Below are 17734 nucleotides of genomic sequence, written 5' to 3' on the forward strand. Positions count from 1 at the left end.
ACAGAATTAATCGGGAATTGGCCGTAATTTGTGGTTTTTTTAATGTTTTGATGGTTTTGAACAATTAAATTGAATATCATCAGTTCAGCAAATTTGTCTGTCTTTGCGGATTTGACCACAAATACAATACAATAATACAACTTTATTCAAATTATTTAATCCATTTCCGCGTTTTATGCTTAACTATTGGTTATTCTGACAGGGAAGTTTTCCAAGATTTTGCATCTTATCTATTCAAATACGATGTTATTTCTTGGTAAGTTGACCAAACAATCGTAAACCCAATTAACGACAATTACTTAGCGGTAGGGAAAAGGGGGAATTCGTAATTGTAGCAATCTGCCATCACACTGTGGTGTCATCCATCATCCTGACATCCATCAAATTGTCACAACACTGAACAACAAGCCCCTGTTGTAAATGTATCTAATTTCTTCTATTCGAAACATCTTCTATTCTCACTCATATCATGTGTATTCTAATCTTGCGATGATATTTTTCAAATCAACAAATTCAGTATCGCCATTCATCTATATCAATCCATGCATTATTCCCTAGCCAAGAAGAGAGGAGGGGGAGATCTGCATGTAGTACTAATCATCCGTTTAATTTTGCCAGAAATCACCGAATCGCAAGTTGTCGCGTGTATCAGAAATCACACCGAATTGTTGGATCAGATTGTTATCGATGTTGATGAAGAAACGTGGATGAGATGGCAGTTTCAACGAAATCAATCTTTAACAGTCGAACAATCATCTACAGCAGGTTCGTACGAGGAAGGTTTCTAGAGATGAATACGTCTCTGAAATGTGAATTTTAATTCTATATGTTACTAGTATTTCTTGATAACAAATTTCGCTTGTAATCTTTCAGATTTGTATATTGTGTGGGTCTTGATCTTATCGTCTGTTGACCACGTCAACAGCGTACCGGTTGTTCTACTAAAAAAACTAGAATTATTTTTTTACTTTCAGCTGAAGAAGTAAACGACGTCCCGAGGAAATCGATGAATATTTACAACGAACCGCAAAATTCACGCGCAGAAAACTACGATTGCGCGGGAAACGATGAACTGATGGTGAATGCAAAAAATAACCGGCTAGAAACTGAAAACAATCTGAACCATGACGACGGTCGGTATGAGTCACAATACGACGAAGACAGCTATGACGAGCATAGTTCATTATTACAGGATATGACGGCTGTTAGCGGTGATTTACACCGGATAGCTGCATCTACTAGCGGTTTAGTCAAACAAGAGCCTTTCGATATTTCATCGCAAGAATATTCGATAAATCAAGCACAAATATGTTCACAATTGCGTACGTAATTTCCTCATTAAATCTGCCATAATTTCAATTCAGATTTAGCGCACAATTTTACGTGTTTAATACGTAGGTCCACTTCAGGGGCCAGTTGCTCAAAAGTTGGTTAAAGATAACCGGCCGTTAAATACCATAGTTACAATGAAATTTCAATTGTCACCATATCAACTATCCACTGGTTAACTATAACCAACTTTTGAGCAACCGGCCCCTGACGTTCTCTTAGACAAATTGGTAAATTATTACTTCTTTTTCTCAGGCTCAACCAAGAACAAGAAGAAGTGTTCTTCAACTCGCGGTAGTTCGGCTAAGATGACGAGACACGTCGGTGCATTACCGAAATCAACAGGTCAGATGTTTCCGCAGCCGCAACAACGTACAAACCATTCTATCTGTTACAATATTCACAATTCAGTTTTAACGAAGAAGTTATCGTTAAAACATAGCGATGATCGGGGGAGAAAATATCAGTGTAACTTGTGTAGAAAACGCTTTTTAAACGCCGGGCACCTGAAAGAACATCTCGTTACACATTTCGACGTTAAACCGTTTAACTGTTCGGTGTGCAATAATTCATACACTCGACAACGTAATTTAAGGAATCATTTTATACAAAGACACCCGCAACGACAAGATCTAATAGCTGCCGTTTCTAAAAATTCGTACAATCAGTTTCAACAGAATTCTATCTAAGACACGAGTCTTAATACCAGTCGTTGTTACGGGAACGACGGCTAGGTACTAGACTAGACACAGGATAATCCTTCCATAGATTTTACTGCTTGTTCCGTTATTTATTCACAGAATGCATTTTATTTGATTTTGTTAACAGATTTATATTTTATATATCTCCACTCATATGGATAATATTACTGTGTCTCGAGGGTTTCGACCGGGCTCAAACTTGATTGTGTTTATAAAATGTCAAAAAAGAACTTATTGAACTTAACCAAGATCTATTTAACAGCCCAGTTGCTGAAAATTGGATGAAGTTATCCAGTGGGTATATTCGCGCTTACAATGAAGTTTTAAATTGTCACTACAGGGTCCGATCTGAGCACTTGTCCGATTGCCCTGGACAAGTATATTCTCATCGGGGCAAGTACCGGTAGGTTATCATTTTTACTTGTCCCCCGGGCTAGTGCAATTTTATGTCACAAAACTTTTTTCCCACTCGATACCACCAATCGGACTGGCTGTGTAGTAGGGCAAGTAGCTTTTGGAGGGAGCAAGCGAAATATGAGATATGCTTGCCCCCCGGCCAAGTGGCTTTCATTCCTTAGATCGGACCCTGTCACTGTCTGTATCAACACTATCTACTGTTAAACTCTGACCTTGCCCCGAATTGTGCTGTTTTTTCTGCTCAGTAGTTCGTAGGTTAGTTATAAGTAAGTGACTTGATCTTCCTCCTCGTTGCAGGTGCTGTATCTATATCTCAATGTTCGACATCTTATCAACTGCTACCGACAACGGACGGAAGATCAAGTCATCAAAAGCATTCACCAAATCGTCCGTTTAAATGTCAATACTGTCAAAAAATGTTTCGTTATCCGTGGCATTTAAAAGAACACGTTATCACGCACAGCACGGTGAAACCGTTCACGTGTGTCGTTTGTACGAGGTCGTTTACGCGTAAACGACTGCTTCGATATCACATCGAAAAAACTCATCCCGAACGACAAGATTTGATCGATTCGTTGAGAAATCCAGCATTCGATCGCATCGGGCCTTTAAACGCTACGTACTTCAAGGATAATTCACAACTACAGGATTTAAATCTTACCTTCAATCCACCGTAGTTGTGTTCGTGTATCTCGATGCTTTATTCAGAAAGTTTTATGTTTAATGCAAGAAATTCATGTAGTGTCTGTTTAGAACAGGGTTCTTAAGGGTTTTCGAAAGTCTTGGAAAGTTTTGGAAAATGTAAATTTTCCACAGCTCCTTGAAAAGCTATGGAAATTTAGTTCTTTTATCTATGTCTATGGAAAAGGTATAGAAGATAAGATTTTCCTTTTGTTTTGAATTATAGGCTATTTGCTTAATAAAAATACTTTGTCGATGGTATTGATAATTGGCGTTTAACTTAGAATGGGCCTATGTTGCCTGTTCTAAGTTGGTAAAATCTGAGTATGGAAAAGTTATGGAAAATTAAATCGGGAAAACGATAATAACCCTGATAGAATATCTGTTTCATGTGTTTTATGAAGAATAAAAATGTCTCGTACGGTTTTGAAAATCATTTCTTTTGTGTTATTTACTGACTTCGAAAGGAAATCGTACAAAAAAGCAGAGGACCAAGATGCGAAAAAATATGTGAACGTGCTTTCATTTGTTGCTTAAGAAAGCGGCTTCACATCGGATAAATGAAGGTTAGAACTTGACTGAAAAAATAAAACCGTAGATCACAGACCATTGACTCTAAAATCAGCCAGAAATTAATGATCAGAATATATATGAGGTAAAATTTGACATTTATTCACAAAATATTATCTTAAATATCACATCATAATTATGTCATATATCAATATTACATAAAGAAATATCAGTTATCACCATTTACAAGCGTAATGAAATACATGTATAAATAGAGTAACTAATCGTCCTCATTTCATTTGCATAAAGACGTAAATTACATCCAGAATAATACAGTTACGTAGCAAATTCATCAAATACAATCAAAAAAGAATTTAGTTTCTAACATGTATTTTTCACGGTGATGCACTGATGATAGTCAGAATGTAATGTTGAAGGCAGTGAGCAATTTAATCATGTTAGCTGCTATGAAATACATGGTACCAGAAATCTTATAACTACTGGATAAAGTCACTGATCAAATTAGTGAACTATTCAGTAACCGGACTCGTGTTTAAGCCTATCTGATTATTAAAGCCTAACACCGATAATTAAGTCATTATGTAGTGAACTACGCGTTTGACAGAGAATTTTACCAGTCCAGAATAACACTAGAATCTTCCTGATCAATTTGACTCTTAGCACATCTATGGTAATTGTAATTGTACACTTCTCACAAAAAACACATTAGCTTTTGCTTTTTCACAAATTACTTTATAGCGTTGTTCCGTTCCTCAACATACAAAACTAAGTCTTATCTTTATCATTTTTAAGAATATAAAACGAGAAAGCTAGCACATTATGGCCATGCTTCCGAACTCTATACATCGAATACCTGTCCTCTGATTGAATATTACTGGTCGTCATTTTATAGCAGAATAACGCAAAAATATAATTCATCGTAACGAGAGCATAACTAATAATAATAATAATGATAATAATAATAATAATAGTCTTTGAGCAAAAAACTCTACGTATAAGTAATAAGTATTAATATAAATTTCAACCTAAAATGTAACAGTTTTATGATAGAACGCACCCCTCATAGTTCTCTTTCTCAGTCTCGTCCATTAAACCGACCGATATATCGACGTTTAGTTTTTTCTCCGGAGACACTTCGTCGATAAGACTTTGGTTTATTGCACTTTTAAGTTCGTCTGAAGCGGCTGAACTGTCCAGTGATGAATTACTGAGACGATGCGATGACGTCGAACTCAATCGAGAACTCAACGGATTCTGTTCGAGGATTTTTTCGAGTATTTGTCTCTGATTTTGTATCGTATTCAGGAATGGTTTAAAACCGAGGCTGCAAAATAATAAACTCTCGACGTAAGTGACGAGAAACTTCATTCAATGAAATGAACACTATCAACATTGGCATTTATTCCCCGTGTTGAGACTAATAAATTCAGGATCACTTCCTTATGAACTTCAATTACATTAATTTTCTAGTAATCAAAATAAGTGTATAGGCTATAAATATCACAATTTCTTGTAAATTTCAAAGCATCATGTGATACATGATGCATAAAAAGAATTTAACAATGTATAAACCCCTTCTATATGTACTAAGAGAACGTACCATTCAGTGTCAGCCCATAAATCGAGGAATGATAGACCTTCTCTCATACGTCCGACTGTTTCAATAGCAGTTTCAGTTAAACTGGCAGTGTTTACCACTCTCACTACATTCATTACATCTCTTAACAAAACCGAAATCAACAACGCCCATTCCAGACAACCGGCTTCCAGCATTATGTGAAATAAATACCTGAAACAAACATCATTCACCAGATTGATTCACTGGAATTTTGAAATCTGGAAATGTTTCCTGAATAATACTATAATTTCGGTGTTGTAAACACTTATAACTGGATGCAGGCAAATCTTACCTCAGTTGTATTTCAGATTGTTGCGGGCCTTTATTCGCCAGTTCCAATGTAAGACGTTCGAAATCTTTAGACAGCGGAGTTTCGATGACTTGATCGAGCAGTAAATCTGCATCGCCCAGAAATGAACTACTTTCCGATAATTCGGTCGTCGCCAAACTTACATCATCTAAAACCGAACATATTTTTAATCTATGAATCTGCATAGAATGGGCCTACAGCTTATATCATTAAACATAAAGACTGAAAGGTTTACTTGATGCTTTCACAGCTAGTGTCTAGTAGCTTCAACAGGTTACTAAATCTGCTTGTAATTTATAATAAAATCCAAACTAACATGTCTTAACATTCACTGATTTGACACAAGGACCCAGTTCCACAGTTGTATTTCGGATTTGACTCAGAGTTAACTCATTGAAAATGAACTAATCTTACTTGGAGAACTGTGGAAGTGGGTTCTTCTACAACTCCTCACTACTTACCATGACTAATTTGTGGTTTGAGTAAAACATCCGACTGACCGGTTAACAGATCAGGAGTTGATAGATTCAACGGGAAACTCGCATGAATTCCTTCACCTGTTAATACTGACACTGGACTGGTTCCGTCGCTTTTAAAATCAGAGTCCGTAGCCAGCGAGGAAGCATTCGATACTATAGAAAAGAAAAAGAGATATTTTATTTGTTGATAAGAGATAATTATTGCCGGATTATTTTCTTTTACCTGACAATGATTTGTGCATCTGGTGGTACGCCGAATGAGTCATTATAGGAAGAGGCCAATTGAAATCGTGATGCAGAAGTTTCAACGCGGCGACAAAATCTTCAACTTTTGCTGCTCGCAGTCTGAAGTCAGAAATGTCAGAGTTGAGAGAAAATACTCACTGTTCCTCCGAGTAAATCCGAGGAATTAAATGCATGGTCATCAATATATCCAAATTATTGCAAATTTTTTTGCAGAATTTATCAAATTCCCTGAGTTTTCCCTGATTTTTTCTAGATTTTTCTGATTACCTGGGGCTGGTTTTATAGACTGGTATTATCTTTAACCCGGGGGCTTACTCAATTAATTTTCAATTGAGTTAACCCCCCAGATTAAAGCTGATACCAGTCTATAAAACCGGCCCCTGAGATTTCCAGGTCAGTGACCACCCCTGTATGAGCATAAAATTCAATGATATATTTAAGTTATAACGATGATTACCTCTCTTTATTCAACCACCCGACGAGTTGATAATCGTCGAGATTAGCCGAGAAGTATCCTAAATCTCGTAGATGATACTGACTGAGTAGTTTACGTGCGTGACGACTGAGTATAACATCGATGAAGAACTGTTCAGCCGTGTTCTCTTCTTTCACAGCCGGAGATTGTCTATAAATAACAACACGATGAACTTACGTAATAATATCTTATCATAGCTAAAGTGAAGATTATAGTAGTTTTTGTCAGATTGATAGATGTAGATTGATCTATATCCTAAACACTGATTCTAGACAGATCTAGATAGCTATAATATACGCATGTTTTTTCAATGTTCTAACATTTACAGCAGTAATACGTATGTGGTTCCATTGGAAACATTGCTCACTGATTAGACATGTATATGCTTTAAACATCGTTCGCTGATGTACAATTTCTAGATTTTGCAAGAGAAATGTTTATTGTGGATCGTATTTTTGATAACTAAAAGTCAGTGTGATTTCTTGTAATTGTGATAAATAGAAGTCTTGCAGCCATATGCTTTTTCGAACCTGACTATGCCATGTTGTCGGGTAAAAACAATAAGGGATTCAAACGACAGACCAAGGAAGTTTGTAAATCCTCCGATTAACCGGTGAATTGTTGACATAGCGACTATTAAAACTTCATCGTTACGATGGTTATATATCACGGGTCAGTTGCTCAAAAGTTGGTTAAAGATAACCGGCCGTTAAATACCATAGTAACAATGAAATTTCAATCGTCACCATTATCAACTATCCACTGGTTAACTCTAACTAACTTTTGAGCAACCGGCCCCAGATGGTTAACTTTAACCAAAATTATAGCAATTAGGCTCAGGTTGACGAACAAACATTTGCAAGACCTCTGTACGAAATAAAGTTTGGATTCAAAACATTTGTATATAGCTCTCAAAATGAAATGCGATACATTCTTCTTATCATAAAATCATCAGTTCTTTCTCAACTCGAAATACATTAAATCGGCACAGTGAATCACGTGATAACTAATAATATAGCGATGAAGAATAGCTGCGATCAGATCGGAACAACATCAAACAAACGAACGAAATCGAAACGATTCAGAAACCTACGAGAACTAAATAGAATAACCGATAATTTCAACGAAAATAACGGTGAAAAGTGTCGACATCGGTTGAAATAAAACGAAAAACAAAAACACAGAAACAAATGTTGGTGCAGTCTACTATATAGACCACTACCTCATGTTTGTATCACTCCAAGTTCGACCAAGTCTCTCCTTATATGAATGCAGAATACTGAAAACAACAAACCGCATTCTACATACACGACATATTCCAAATAACCAATAAAACCATCAACCGCAATATTATGAAACAATAAATCGTGAAAGGTATCCCAGATTGACAGATTGTGTAAACATGTTTTACAATTCATGCTGCTTTGAATGCAGGTAATGAAGGCGCGTGTAAAAAGTTCACCTTTTCGGTACGCTCTGAGATTCGGTTTTAGACGTTTTTCGATCTTTGAGCTTCGTAGGATCTTTCGCCGCTTCGGGTAGACTAGTACTACGATTACGACTAGAACTGTTATAAGCGAATGCCGATGATTCGGAAGGGCTGATTGGTGGAGTATGAAACGGTCCGGTCGTACCGGGATACATCGACGTACTGCTCGCACCGCGAGACATCGGCGTAAAATGAGGCGGCGTTTCGGCTTCTGCCGGATCTAAAATCAGACACAACATATTCCTTATTAGCTCAATCATAATAAATTATGATAATGATGAAACTTATATAGCCCTAAATCCAATTAAGCTGCTCAGAGCGCTTTATGAGTGATGAAATGCTTCCTTTAAGAGCGAACATACCTATAGCTTTAAGGAAGCGAACCAAATCACGAGCAAGATCCCATTTACACTGCTCTAAAGCCGAGTCAAGTAGTAACGTAGCATGCTGAAATATATGAAATATGGAAGAATGAATTTTGAATGCAGATAACATCATAAATGATCAGGATTAATTCATTGTTTTGTATTTACCTGTCGACTGACTAATGGAATTTCTAGATTCTGTAGGATTATCAGATATGAGGCTGCCGTGTCTAAATTCTTTGACATCAAACACTCCTAAAAATAGAACGCCGGAACCTGGTCAGTGATGGTCAGTTTCTCAAGAGTGGAATTCGCGTAGATTGGGTTTCTTACCTCGAACAGGTCTTTAGGATTACCCGCCGTCGTGAACAAGTAAGGCCAAAGAGCTACCTCAGTTTTTCTGGCACAGTGCACGATCGTTTGAAGGTATTCGGGAAATTCTTGTATAAATGCGACGACTCGTGGAAGCAATGGATCTGAAATACAGTAAACACTGTCTACGATGAAGCGTTTTATGTGATCGCAACAAGGTTTCCAATGAATTCTCAGTGTTGAATGTTACCAGGAATCGGTTCCTTCGACGTTGCTTCCTCTTCTAGCACCTCGTGTAGTAACAGCTCTAATACATGACCGAAATAAGGCAAATCTGTGCAGCACCGAGCGATTTCTAATGCATGTGAACCAAGACTGAAATCAATAATACATTATTCATATCAACATCACGTTCAATCTAGTCAACCACAAGAGCAAGAATTAAAGAGGAATCTAGAAATGGATCAAAAGAAATTGAAACGTTACTGATAGTGATAATCTATTCTCGGTGAAACAGAATATCTGACGATGGGTTTTAGATAAATCTCAAAACAGTCAGATCAATAAACTTTGAATATCATTTATTAAACTGTAACTCACTTGCGTCTGAGGAGCTGCCTCAGAATATGATGTAGATAAATTTGACTCTGAAATATATTGATTTTCAATGAAAATAACGCGTAAATTCTCTACTACAGAATTTGACGTATCGAAGATTCAACTCACAGTTCGCTCCAATGTGGAGAAGGGAAATGATAATTCAGAATCTGCTGAATAGTAGAATATATTCTCACACGTGACTCCTAAAATAACGGCGTCTTCAAACAACACAGCTACAAATATAAATCACAATCTAGGAGTAAGAATGAGCTTCATATTTAAAAAGTTGAATAGTTTTTTTTTTAGAAAACAGCATTATGTAACTATAATTTAGAGTCTATTCGGCAGCGGTGCTTACTTAGTGGATAGACCTCGACATTGAAAGGTAGCATAATACGACGCGACATGTAGCCAGGAGTTTTCACCTCTTCACGCGGCAATAAAGGCAGCCATACCTGCAATAAAATACATAAACATTCATATCTACGTTTTCATTCTCAAATACAGCTGAAAATTGAATGAAATTAACGACATACCTTCATTCCGTGAGCTCCACAACTCAACCATAACGCTTCCAGCAGATATTTCTTATTGGCACAGGTGCGAGGGGTTGACCACATGTTCTCTACCGAAGACGCAACCATCAACGGCGCACAAAACGGTAACTGTAATAGAGAACGTCGAAACGAGTGTAAGATTTCCCAAAATTCTTGAAGTGACAGAATATCTTCGTTCATCTTTTCATATTGTTTCGAAACCTACCGGTTTGTATTTTCCATCTTTAGGTTGGACATGGTGCCCGCTTTTATCACGTTGAAACATGAGCAGTTTGCCAGCGTAGTTCAGCAGAATACTTTCAGCTTGTTTCGGTTCAACTGATCCTCGTAACATGGCTACAAATATATATTAACATTCAAACATTTTGTTGGATCAATCAACACGGTGACCACAATCCTTCCACTTCTAAATTCCCTGCTTTTTCCAGAATTTAGATCATCAAATCTTATCAAATTCCCTGTGTTTTTCGTGAGAGAAATTAGTTCCTTGTTTTTCCTTTTTTCCAGAATCATGGTCACCCCGATCAATACCCTTCTGATTCGGTTGCCATCGATTTCTTACCAGATTCCGTCCTAACAGACGTTAATGTCACAGATACAACTGATACTGCTTGCGGTATAAACGTCCCAATTGCTACTTCCTGTATCTTCTGCACTTCAATCGTAGGATCTGAAATATTCACAAATATTATTCCACTGTAAATTTTTAAATTCAGTTAAGAGAGTTGTTAACAATTCACACGAGAGAACAAATCAAAAATAGCGAAGAGATAATTGTGCTGTCAGAGTTAGTTAAACTAATAGACTCAAGAGTTTCATAGACTAGTTTTAACTTGCACTCCGGATCTGTAAACTGAGTGTTCGGGTTAGCTCAACTGACGGATAGAGTGCCAGTGAAAACTCGTCTATTAAACCTGGCCGGGTTTATGTTGTGCGCAGGTGTAAAATATAAGAAAAATATAAATCACTGCGAATATCAAATTCTTATTTAATGTTAATGATGCAGACATTAAATATTTGAATTTTGTTAATGAAACTAATGTAAAATGTATTCAACTAATGATACAATATGATAATAGTAGTTTTTACAATGATTTTACCTTCTTCATCAATAATCAGACTGAGAGTATATCCTGTGTATAAGTGTATAAATCATATATAACATCAATTGAACATTATCTAGAATGGCATTATCTGGCAACTCAGTTAAAACCCGTATTCGTAGTTCAAAAATTGATTATTGAAGAAAAATGAAAAATATACTTTGAAATGAAATGATATGACAGTATTCTATGTGACTTTGTTCATATCGGGATTTCTGTTTGTGACAATTAAACATCAAAGCCCGGTTTCATAGTTGTGAGTTACGAGATAAAATCAGTTCATTGTCAATGTTTAAAACTCCAAGAGTCGAATTTAACTCAGAACTGTGGAACTGGATCCATAGTTGTGCCATCAACCCAAAATTGCTTCCGTTATTTATATCAGCAATAACCGAGGACCTAGATTCTGAAGCTTAAACTGAATCTAATGCGTTTATGATTGACAGAATTGATATCTGATCATTTTACGCAGTATTTTTGTATACAAATCGAGAACAATCCGAGCCTAGCTATGAAGTAAGGTGCAGGGGTTTCATAGCTAATGTGCACAGGTTTTAGCTCAAACATATTCCACGAACCGGTTTTGAATGAAATTCGTACTTACTCGGTCTTGAGTTTTTCCGTTCCATATTGTACAACATGATGTGACAATCGGCGCAAAACACGATCAGAATATCGTGAAACGTATTCAGTAACAGAATAGGGGACGGAACTTTGATGATATGCGCGAACGTATTGTCTAATTTACTGGATCTCGGATAAAAACGTAGCTGAAAACAAAAAGCAAATTCAGTATCCTGGGGCCGGTTGCTCAAAAGTTGGTTAAAGAAAACCGGCGGATAAATACCATAGTAACAGTGCAATTTCACTATGTCAACTATCCACTGGTTAACTCTAACCAACTATTGAGCAACTGACCCCAGTAGTCAAAGAATATGGAGTTAGAATAGGTGATGATATTTCTAAAACGTACCTCATCTCTTTGGTCTAATATATTTACACAGCCACAACATATAAAATCTTTCCACCAAGTCATTCCTCCAGACACAACCATATCGTGTTCCTATCAGAAAAAAAAAACCAGCGATATTAAACTATTTCCATGAATTCAAAATGATAGCTGTTACGTCACTTTTCTGCATTAATGTACCTGTGTTTCATTTCCGAATAATTTCCATTTTTTCGTCGAAGGGGCATAGTGACACAATCCGGTTTTACCAGCTATAGCGATGTACTGACCGGTTCGATCTAATGCACATAACTGTATATAGAAACATTGAGAGAATATATCAAACCCCTCAGCATAGCACATCCAACAACAGGGTGGCCACTTTTGCCGTGACTATTCCCTGGTATGTTACTTGTTTTCCCTGACTTGATCTGCTAAGAATCCAATCAATTAACACAGTTAAATACGTAAAGCATAGATGGAAACTGTTTGATTTTATGCACCATCTAACAATCTCAACAAATTTCTCTGACTTTTCTCTAATTTCCAGGTAAGTGGCCACGCTGTCCAATAAACATTCAAATCTAAACATCCGAAATTCACAAAAACCCTTAATCTGGATCACGGTAATATTGAGTCCAATGTTGACTCAATCTATTGTCATATTTGATTTTGACTTGGAGTCAAAAGTCATTGTGCTCAATAGCTCTGTGATCCAGAAAATGAAATAAAAACAGAATATTTCTTGTACTTACTCGAATAGGCCAATTACATCCGAGATAAGTGAGTGGAAATGGAACGATCTGCCATTGTTTATTACCGGAGAGTAAGAAGTTAGCGCTACACGTGCTATCAGTCATACTAGTACTAATACTCATTGTTAAATCCGTATCCAAAACCATTCCGTTTTTATAAATTCCGTTGCTCTGATTCAACATTTTCACCTCGGTGTTCAAAAACAAACGATCGGCTCCTTGTAAACATAAGTGTTCATGATTCGTCTGCAAAAATGAGAGAAACACAAATAAGACCCGGTACATATACAATAAAGGTAAACAGATAATCTTTTGAGTATCACCAATATTTGACTATCAGTAATTTTTGAGTCCAAGGGTAGATACCCAAATGTTGGTTAAGGTTAACCATCAGATAAATATTGTGTCATTTATCCCTCTGTTAACCTTAACCTCTACTTAAAGCAATTGCAGTCATGGACACAGTTCCGCATCTATGCGTTAAAACAAGTTCATTGTTGAACGAGATCCTGATTGAAATAATGAGTTATTTGTCACTCACCGAACATGGATTCATAGTTAAGGCACTCTTTACAAAAGGTATCTGCATTATATTTTTGCTGTCGTTGCAATCGACGGCAGGTTTTATGGCTAGCCATAAATAATATCCTTCTGGTCCCCATTCCTATTCAACAACAGAAAATACGCATTCTATAATCGTATTAAATCGAAATCTTGACCACCAAACAGATAAACTGACTTACCATTGATTGAATATTTACATTACTTTCTTTAACGTACTCATTACCACTGGAAAATATATCAAACACAAAATTCAAGCATATTGGTTTTACAGCTGCTGGTTAAACGTTTTTACAATATCAATATACTGATCATCAATCAATCATGACCTGATCTTTATTATTGACTGGTGTTATACAATCAAATATGAACTTTAACCTATCACTGGAATTTCTCCAGCTAGAATTAGGAATTCTAACTGAAATGGCGAAATGTCTGTTTATTGATATTTTACACACCTGAAATCTGAAGCCAATGTACAAACTAGTAGAGCACCGTAAACACTCCACACAGCATATCCACCATTAGACCATGACATCGATAGCGCGCAGCCATCGGGGGTCCATTTAAATAAACTCACACCACCAGTGATCAGAGCAGCGTCTATACATAATTATATATCATATACAACACTGTGATGAGAAACTCGAATAACGATAGCAGCTTGAAATTGATGACTTCATTTATCATCACTTACCGGGATAATCTTTACTTGAAACGATTAATTTGTGAGACAACATTAAAGCACCACTAACTTCATCTATACAGTAAACTAAACCATCACCGCTGTAAATAAAATTCATCATAACTATAATTAATTATCACTGAATAATAACTCTGATATGTTTAATGGAATATTGTTTACTCACTTTTGGCAACCGAAAGCAATTAATCGATATTTATGATTGACAGCTACGCACGTTGCATTTGTGACAGACTCCGCCCAAACACCTATTACTTGCTTTAAAAACAATAATAGACGATGAGCTTTTTCGTTCGGTAGCGTGTTGAATCATATTCATGATTTAGAGAGTGAATTATTCTTACCGATGGTTCAAATTTTGGCGAGGTAGCCGTTAGAAATGCAGCTCTACCATTGGACAAAACGACCGCGAATCCCCCCATCGAGGAACTGTATTCCATATCGGATATATAATACACTACTGTATCATCACTGAGGTTACACGCTGAAAATTAAACGATAGCATTTACAACTATGTATAAATCATAGATAAATCAACAAATAAATAAGACGTAATTATGATATTTTACCACGAGAATGTTGTAGATCGGTAGCGAATGGAACGTTGCTTAATGAAATACCGAGTTCATCATTGATAAAACCATCCCATCGGATCCGTAGTAACATCCCGGTCCGCGTGGCTACCATCAAATCTTCTCGCAACGATACAACACTGAAACAACATATCAACTTATTAAGCTGACCTTGAAAGATTCTCGTACTACTTTAAAGAAACAATGAGTAGGTTTTTATTGAGACCGTGATATAAACGTACCATGTTACTATACATAGTAAAGACTATCTAACTGCCTGGAAGGATCAGTCTATTTTCATTGAACATTTCTTAAACATTCTCATTTTCAATATGCTGAATCCCCCCACTCTGTGTGTTTGTATCGTAAAATAATGTCCGAAAAGTCTCCTTGAGCTAGTGGCTTATTTGAACGTTTTCACTATTAAACAGTCATCTTCAGGAATACAGTACAGAATACGAGTTCCAGGGAAACTTTCCAGACTGTATTTTCGTCCTTTTTGTTGAATTTTATATCAATGCTAAATTTGATCTTCATGATGGATACTGAAAAAAGGCTGTTGATTTATCAATGAAATGACGAAGTGGTATTTTTTAACACATGGTGTGTGAGTGTATCTGATAAAACTCTGCTCATATAATATTGAAACGGTATCATACACACATGAAACAGCTGTCACACGTGTGTAAAACCAGTATCATTTATAATTGATCCATTGATCATTTTAATCTGCCATAAATAAAATAGCAATAATGCCTTGATTTGAAACATATGTTCATGGCTTGTATTAATTGACGTCGATACATGATGTAACATCTCATAGTAAACTGGGGTCAGTTGATGCTACCACAGTTTCAAAGTCCCAGTTAGAAAAATCAGTTGTTTTAGGGTCCCTAACGCAAATATTATAGTTGAGCCAACAAAAACTACCATAGTATCAAGATTGAATTTTCTACTCAGTGTTTGGAATAGTTTTCAGTGAAAACTAGTTGAATGATGAGAAAAGTTGATTTTGACCGAAATGTAGACACATTTGAATACAGAAGCAAGAACCAAGTAACTGGCAGTGGAAGTCACTTAATAATACCTTTAGTGTTTGACCCAACAAACTGAATAACCAAGAAATAGATTCTAATAGTTTTCACAAACTATGACTGAAAGAGAAGATAATGAACTTACCATTTAATACCGCCAGGAACCTGCATGTAAGATAGTTGTGACAATAGAAGAGCAGGAATTCCATCTCCGGTGTGAATATCACAAAGCTCTTTCTTATTATTATGTTTCCTGTAAGATGAAATGTGAACCATGTTAACATTGATGTAATACAACGATAATAGTATGAAATCCCTAGAGTTTGGAAAACAGTCCTTTTCCTAGTGGAAACGTTGAATGAATTACTAACTAGTTAGTAATTCCTTAGTTTCCTAAGTTTCTACAGGCCCCTCCAGGTCTAATTTACTGTATTTTGTATTATGCTTTGTACACTATGCTGTAAATTATATTTGAAAAAATAAAGTGTTCAAATCAAATCAAATCAAACTACATTAAGGATTCATTCTTTAGGGTAGGATTTCATATTTCATATAGGCCTATCATCATTTGTGTGTTTGGAATGTAATTCTTGATCAAAGTCAAATCTAGTGTTACACTTGAATCTTTAAAATCAAATCTTTGAATAAAACATATCTTTCTAAGCACACCATACGTATTTATCATTTAAAACTGTTCCAATATTTCTGTCTCGTCTTAATTATATTGTAAAAATTGTAAAGCGCAATGATTATTTCTTAGAACCGCTCTATAAAAGAAAATAAATAACTACCGGGGTACATAACTATCAAAACTAGAATGAAAACTTATGAATTTCTTACCCGCCTTCATGTTGAGTATACAGACAATGATGATGTGGAACAGCTGTATCTACATCAATTTTATAGAATATGATATAACCAAGAGACGTCTGAAAATAAATATATACAATTTCAGCACTGAGTATCCTCGAGTTTTTAGGAATTGAAATCATTTGTGATCGATTCAAATATTGGCCCAGCAGCTTCATCATCGTACCATCATCAGTTGTGAAAGATGTCTGTGTCTGATTGATGAGAGCTGTTTTATTGTGAATATGTATATTCTTTGATTTTGCTGGGTTTTTGGAGGTTCGAAGAAAGAAAGAGGCTTTTCTTCCAAAATTTAGTTAATTTAACTCATTGATTACCAGATGAATTCATATATGAATGAGTTAATTGATGCATTTGATATTGATTAGCTGATAATTTAATTACTCTCTAATTAGATAAATTGGCATAGAAAATGATTGGTAAAAATCGTTTGATTAGTAATCAATACAATTCATTTGCAGCAACCTGGGATTCTATAGAGTGACGACAAAATACAGAAAATACTTACTGTTACTGCAACTAGACTCGAATCTGGCTTCCATTCTGTAGATTCATTAACTCCAAATTTAGTTAGCGAATTAGCAGAACGCTCAAAACACACAATCTGTACAGACGGCTGAAAGAAAATCAAAATCCGTCAGATTTATGATAAAACATTCTATGGAAAATGGAAAAATATGCCGATATTTCACTTTCTCAATGAATAAGCTATCGAAATCACCGAATCGGATATTTAACTCAAAACGCCAAGTGTTCGAAAATGAATTCATCAAATGGACTTTTTTGAGCTGTCAATCGAAAATACAGGATTCGAACTTAAATTCGTGATTAAATGACAACCACGTACCTTACAGAACCAAATACTCAACGCGTTAGCCGTCAAAACTGCAAAAAGTATCCGTTCCCGATTGGCAGATATATTAACAATATCTACCGGGTTACTGTGTGGAAGTCGTAGCGTTATCGGCCATTCTATAGTAAAATACATGACCAGATTTTAGTTGCACTGAGATATTTTCATAGCTGACATTTTGATTCGTATATGGCAGATGTTACTTTTTACTCTTTAGTATCTCA

The 17734-nt window shown here is 36.0% G+C and overlaps 2 protein-coding genes across 2 annotated transcripts; one reads left to right on the plus strand and one right to left on the minus strand.

Moving 5' to 3' along the window:
• Positions 1-194: 194 nt before the first annotated feature.
• On the plus strand, positions 195-3551 carry LOC141899354 (uncharacterized). Its single transcript, XM_074785606.1, has 5 exons — positions 195-256; positions 619-765; positions 975-1322; positions 1585-1674; positions 2745-3551. The coding sequence occupies exons 1-5, from the start codon at positions 244-246 to the stop codon at positions 3122-3124; spliced, it is 978 nt and encodes a 325-aa protein (XP_074641707.1). The 5' UTR covers positions 195-243; the 3' UTR covers positions 3125-3551.
• Positions 3552-4632: 1081 nt separating this feature from the next.
• LOC141899348 (guanine nucleotide exchange factor subunit RIC1-like) lies at positions 4633-17668 on the minus strand. The gene is made up of 32 exons (XM_074785599.1): positions 17505-17668; positions 17166-17273; positions 16628-16716; positions 15933-16040; positions 14751-14893; positions 14526-14665; positions 14348-14439; positions 14176-14264; positions 13937-14081; positions 13661-13706; positions 13459-13581; positions 12918-13163; positions 12364-12474; positions 12187-12276; positions 11818-11983; positions 10673-10780; positions 10316-10446; positions 10090-10218; positions 9912-10008; positions 9680-9786; positions 9554-9600; positions 9204-9328; positions 8975-9117; positions 8810-8896; positions 8639-8723; positions 8250-8496; positions 6770-6937; positions 6290-6411; positions 6049-6219; positions 5570-5735; positions 5260-5448; positions 4633-4983 (listed from the first exon to the last, which is right to left on the minus strand). The coding sequence occupies exons 1-32, from the start codon at positions 17643-17645 to the stop codon at positions 4701-4703; spliced, it is 4242 nt and encodes a 1413-aa protein (XP_074641700.1). The 5' UTR covers positions 17646-17668; the 3' UTR covers positions 4633-4700.
• Positions 17669-17734: the final 66 nt, after the last annotated feature.

The sequence above is a fragment of the Tubulanus polymorphus genome, chromosome 2 (assembly GCF_964204645.1).
Source record: "Tubulanus polymorphus chromosome 2, tnTubPoly1.2, whole genome shotgun sequence".
Taxonomy (NCBI): domain Eukaryota; kingdom Metazoa; phylum Nemertea; class Palaeonemertea; order Tubulaniformes; family Tubulanidae; genus Tubulanus; species Tubulanus polymorphus.